Source organism: Gobio gobio, assembly GCF_949357685.1.
Source record: "Gobio gobio genome assembly, chromosome: 20".
Lineage (NCBI taxonomy): Eukaryota > Metazoa > Chordata > Actinopteri > Cypriniformes > Gobionidae > Gobio > Gobio gobio.
The window spans coordinates 4,943,491-4,949,502 of NC_137113.1; the positions used below are offsets into that span (position 1 = coordinate 4,943,491).

The 6,012-nt window shown below is 39.0% G+C and overlaps 1 protein-coding gene across 1 annotated transcript; it reads left to right on the top strand.

Moving 5' to 3' along the window:
• Window positions 1–932: 932 nt before the first annotated feature.
• LOC307143780 (uncharacterized protein) lies at window positions 933–4,500 on the top strand (the record flags this gene model as incomplete). The annotated part of the gene is made up of 5 exons (XM_079845541.1): window positions 933–1,320; window positions 1,916–1,987; window positions 2,193–2,585; window positions 2,709–3,110; window positions 4,460–4,500. 5 exons carry the CDS (start codon window positions 933–935, stop codon window positions 4,498–4,500), a joined length of 1,296 nt encoding a protein of 431 aa, XP_079701667.1.
• Between the last annotated feature and the right edge of the window lie 1,512 nt (window positions 4,501–6,012).

A 6,012-nucleotide genomic window follows, 5' to 3' on the forward strand; every position in this document is an offset into this window, starting at 1 on the left:
TCTCCGTCGCTCTGCATACGTCATCTCCCTCATCGCTCTGATTGGTTTGAGGGCTATCCAATTGCGCCCAGAGGCATTTGAGCGACGCCCGTTGGTGACGCCCCTTTGGAAATGATTTGTCTATGAAGCTTTGCCAGACCATAACTCAGTTACTACTGAGAATGGTCTGGTTTTAACCAGGCTAACATGTTCTTGCTTCGGTGAGTAATGTAGCCAATCACAGATATGTTTGTTGATTTCTACAACGCAATGGCCAATCACAGGTGTTGAAGTTAGAATTCACTCACCCCTCGAGTTTTTGTCCAGAGTCTAGTTCTGCATGTGTGCAAATCCTCTCTAACAAAATGTGTAGACATTATGTAAATAAAATATGCATTGTGTCGTCAGCTTCACTGAATATTATAACGGAATTTTGTGAGGTTGCATTCATTGAATGAGGGACAGCTTTTAGTGATTATAAAGGGAGCGCTCTTGTGCGCTGTCTATGCCATTTAAAAAATAATTAATAAGTCTATAAGATATTCAGAATTTGAAGAAAACTTTTCCAATAAATAAAGAATTTCCAAGGCACTCAAATGGTGTAGAAAAAGTTAAAAAGCCTTTAATTCATCATGGCTTAATCTTTTAAAAACAGGTGACCTGTGTTAGAAGTGAAAAGGGGAGACAATTACATTTTAAAGAATTCATGTGAAAACCACCAACTCTCGGTTGATTAACTCAAACCTTGCTTACTCGAGGTATGCTGGTTCCAAAAACGAATTAGTGAGTAAGTTCAAGTAGAAGTACAAGACATTCTCAACAGAGTGACGCCATTTAAAACACCATTCTTAATCACCTACTGTAAAAGGAGACTTATTTTCATTTCCAAAAAGCTTAAAGCAGATGTATTACTTGTCTAAATGAAACATATTAACAGTTCTTTTGTAATCTCCATGACAGTTGCTTTCAGCAGTGATCCCTGCTACAACTATGAGTCTCTGGATCGTCCCTGGAGAGCCAACAATGAAAGTGGAGATTACATTTGTGATGAATCGTTCTCCTGGAGTGGCTGGTACCGGCTCTTCTACTATGGAATGGACATCCGGATGCCAGAGACTTGTGTTAGTTCATACAGCTGTAACACATACTATAGTCTGTGGCTCAGTGATCCTCACCCTCAGATAGAGGATGGAGTGGTGATCAGGGAGGTCTGTGGAGGGACTTATTGGGGAGCCTGCTGTTATTACAAGCCAAACCCCATCAGAGTGAAAGCGTGTCCAGGCAATTACTATGTCTATGAACTTGTGAATCCACAAATCTTGTGTTCAGGATACTGCACAGGTACTGTGGCTCATTTCAACATGACATCATGACTTTGCGTAAACATACACGGCACTATCTAAAGCCAAATGGCGTGTTATCTGTACGCATTTTGAGCTATCCGCTTGTATGTCTACGGCGTGTCATTCCGCGTATATGTGTACGCCAAAACGAACCATAATCTCTGCGTGTATGTCTACGCCGTGTGATTCCCCGTGAATGTAAATGGATTTATAAACATACTAAATTGTGTTTTTTTTGAAAATGTAAAAATGCAGAATGTTTCTTTTGATGGGTAGGTTTGGGGGCAGGGGCAGTGTGTGAGTGTGTGTGTGTGTGTGTGTGTGTGTGTGTGTGTGTGTGTGTGTGTGTGTGTGTGTGTGTGTGTGTGTGTGTGATGGGTAGGTTTAGGGGTAGGGGCAGTGTAGGGGGATAGAATGAAACGGCATTGATAAACACGTTAAAAAGCGATTATGCGTCTTGATAGCACGCCAAAATGGCATAGTGAAGTGGTGTGTCATACATACGCTATTTCATGAGATCAGTCTGCTCATTTATTTAAGTATATCAAACCTTTTATTGATTTCTGTCATGACATGAATTTCCTTCTTTTTAGATGTCAGCACTATTTCACAGGCAGTTTCTACTGTGAGTCCAGATATATTCACAGGATCCACCATCACCTTCAGTAAGTTGTAAATAATACTTAAAAGAATACATTAATGCTATTAAAAATGATCTCGATGTTGCTACTTTTTGTTTTCCCATTGTGTATGAATGATTTAAAAATCTCATGATTATTACAGTGTTTCACTGGTTCAGATTTGCAATTGTGAAATTCCTCATTGAAATATAACTTTTCTTTTTGTAATCTCATCATCTCTCACTAACAGATGACGACCCGTGCAATAACTACAACATACTCGACAACTACTGGAGAAACACACTCAATTACTGGTCTGTGTATGGATCTATATCTGATCACGATGACAAAATTGTAGAATGGGATGGCTGGTATCGACTCTTCATGAATGGCTTGAATGCTCAGATGCCTGAGTGGTGTTTTTATTACATGACATGTGGAGGTTATAGTTCTCTGTATCTTGGTGGCTCTCATCCTCGGCTAGAAGATGGAGTTGTTACTCGTGAAATTTACGGCTCTCACTATTATCAGTGCAGTCGCTACAGATCCAACCCAATCCAAGTCAAAGCTTGTCCTGGAAATTATTATGTCTACAAATTTACCAGACCGACTCTTTCAATCCCATTACCTGTGTATTGTGCAGGTATATTCACTCATCTTTATTTTTGACATACTTTTCATGAATTATATAGATGTGTATTCATATTATCTTGAATATATTTACTCAGTAATATACAATGTTCTCTTTTTACTTTTTCCACAATAGTGCCTTTCTCCACCCCAAGTGTCGACCCCTGCTACAGCTATACCAGTCTGGATGAGCCTTGGAGAGCCACTGACAGCTATTACTACAGTAACTATTACTACTATGGCATGTGTGATTATAATGTGGAGTGGAATGGCTGGTACAGGCTGTTCTACAATGGTCAAAATGCTCAGATGCCAGAATCATGTGTAAATCATGGCATGTGTGGCACTAATTATCCACTGTGGCTCAACGGTCCTCACCCACAGCTGGAAGATGGAGTGGTCACCCGTCAGGTCTGTGTCTCCTCATGGGATGGCTGCTGTACTTACGCATCCCACCCTATTCAAATCAAAGCCTGTCCAGGAAATTACTATGTTTATGAGTTTGTCAAGCCAATGTTTTGTGGTGCTTATTGCGCAGGTGAGCATTTACTCATTTGCACTTCAGTCATTTATTTTTCTGGATTTTTTGAAAAGTATTAATGTTGAAATAAAATGTTCCTAATGCCAGATATCTCAAGTCAGTCCATCTCATCAGCGTCTACAACAACAGAGACAATCACATCCATAGAATCCATTACTCCACCAATCAAAACCACTGGTAAATATTGTCTTGACTCCTTTATAAACTCTCATGAGCATCTTTTTGGAAAAGTATTTTTATGTAACGTGATCTCTTGAAATGTTCCTGTTGATAGCTTTAAATACCACATGTACACACAGAGAGGAAAAATAAATAAATAACCAGAGTGTAATTTGATAGCCTTTTTAAATACATTCATACAATTAGTGTATTGTTGTTCTTTGCCTCAATATCATTTTGTGAGAGTTTTGAACCGCCTGGCTATTTTAAACAGACACCAGTTTGAGAAATACATGAAAAATTAAGTAAATAATATTAATTAAGGTAGTAAGATAGTAAGATACTTTATTGTCATTGTACAAGTACAAGAAATTTTGATTTGCAGCTCTCATAACAGAAAAAAATAAATAAATAAAGACATTTACTCATTGACTATAGACTATAGACTTACACATTAAAAATACATAAAAGAACTCTAAAAACATATTGCGCAATGTATAAAAAGTGATAAAGTGCATGTATTGAATGTCCATCCACATTTAAGAACACAAACAGTCCTCAATCCTTGTTGATTAGTAATGTTACTGGAGGGAATAAAGGGGCTGTGGAGGAGTGGAAGGTCCGATGGCAGATACAGCTTTAGCAAAAAAACTGTACTTTAACCTAATTGTCCTGAACTTAATAGCCCTATATCTCCTCCCAGACGGTAAAGGGACAAACATTCTGTATCCTGGATGGGTGGGATCCATGATGATGCTGCTAGCCTTTGTGTATAACCGATCAGCATAGACCGTATCCAAACTTGGGAGCTCAGTACCTATGATGCGTTGTGCTGTTTTAACAACACGGTAAAATTCCTTTTGATTTTCACCAGTACAGCTAGCATACCACACAGTAATCCCATAAGAAAGAATACTCTCTATGGTACAGTGATAAAAATGAATTAAAAGCTGTGTGGGTAACCTGGCCTGCTTCATTTTTCGAAGAGAGAATAGCCTTTGTTGTGCTTTTTTAACCAGATAAGAAGTATTAATGGACCAAGAAAGATCTTTCGTAATGTAGACTCCAAGAAATGTGATGTCATTTACCCTCTCCACTTCCTCTCCATTAACGAACAACGGTGAAAGGGTGGTCTTCCTAGACCTCCTGAAGTCTATGATGATCTCTTTGGTTTTTTTGGTGTTCAGGGCCAAATTATGGTCAGTACACCAATGAGTCAGATGCTTAACCTCTTCTGTTTCTTCATTTTCTGAGATGAGGCCGACAATAGTCGTATCATCAGCAAACTTTATTATGGAGTTGGACCGATGGATTGGAGTACAATCGTGGGTAAAGAGGGTGAATAATACTGGACTGAGCACATACCCCTGTGGCACGCCCATGTTCAGGATGATTGTTGAAGAGGTGCACTCATCTATTTTGACATTCTGGGGCCTATTAGTAAGGAAATCCATAATCCATGAACAGAGTGTTGTATCTATTCCCAACTCGCATAATTTACATATCAGTTTGTGAGGGATGACAGTATTAAAAGCAGAACTAAAATCAATAAACAGCATCCTAACATAACTGTCCGGCTGCTCTAGATGTGTCAGAGCTGTATGAAGTGCAATTGAGATGGCATCATCTGTAGATCTGTTTGCCCTATTAGCAAATTGATGGCTATCCAGATCCTTAGGTATGCTAGCTTTAATGTGCGACAGTATAAGTCTCTCAAAGCACTTCAGAATGACAGGAGTCAGGGCAATTGGGTGAAAGTCATTAAAACATTCAACTGCAGCTCCTTTAGGTACAGGAATAATAGTGGTAGACTTCAGGCAGGTAGGGACAATAGCCAGTTGTAGTGAGCGATTGAAAATACTTGTAAACACTCCCGCTAACTGATCTGCACGTGTTCTCAGTGTGCGGCCTGAGACTCTGTCAGGTCCTGACGCCTTGTTGATGTTGATTTTCCTCAGAGTGGCTCTCACTTGATGATGCTATAGGACAATTGCCTGCCCATTCTGCTTTGCTCCAGGAGGGACTTTACTATTATTTTGATCATTAAAGTGAGCAAAGAAATGATTCAGGGAATTAGGGAGACATGGATCATCACTGCCATATAGAGACCTTCCGTTATAATCAGTGATGGCCTTTATTTCCCTCCACATGCTACGGGGATTGTTGTTGTTGAATTGATCTTCAAGACGCTGTTTATATCTGTACTTTGCTTATCTAATTCCTTTCTTCAATTTTCTCCTGGCATTACTGTAAGCCTGTACACTGCCAGACTTGAATGCTGCATCTCGGTCTTTAAGCAGAGACCGAACTCTCCCATCAAACCATGGCTTCTGATTAGGGAATATCCTAATAGTTTTAGTTGTCAGGACGGTCTCCGTACAGAAATCTATATAGGCCAAACTGATGTGCTGTATTCATCTAGATAAGCCAGCAAACAATACATGCAATTGTAATAAACAATGAAATCAAAAGCAGTGATTTAGGATAAGATATTTTTGCAGATTACATTTAACTAATGTTTTGAACTGGGGAGGGAGTGTCAGTTCTAAAATAAAGACTTTTTTTAATTGAAAGGCCAAATAAAATCTGATTTTCAATCAACAGTCTGTGCAGACCACCACTTGCAAATATGTTTTTGCAAATAAATTGTAAAACATGTTTTGAAAGCATTCTTATCAACGTCAAGTCTGTCTGTGTGTCTTTCTATCATTACAGTAATTCATTCATTTCCAATGTTTCC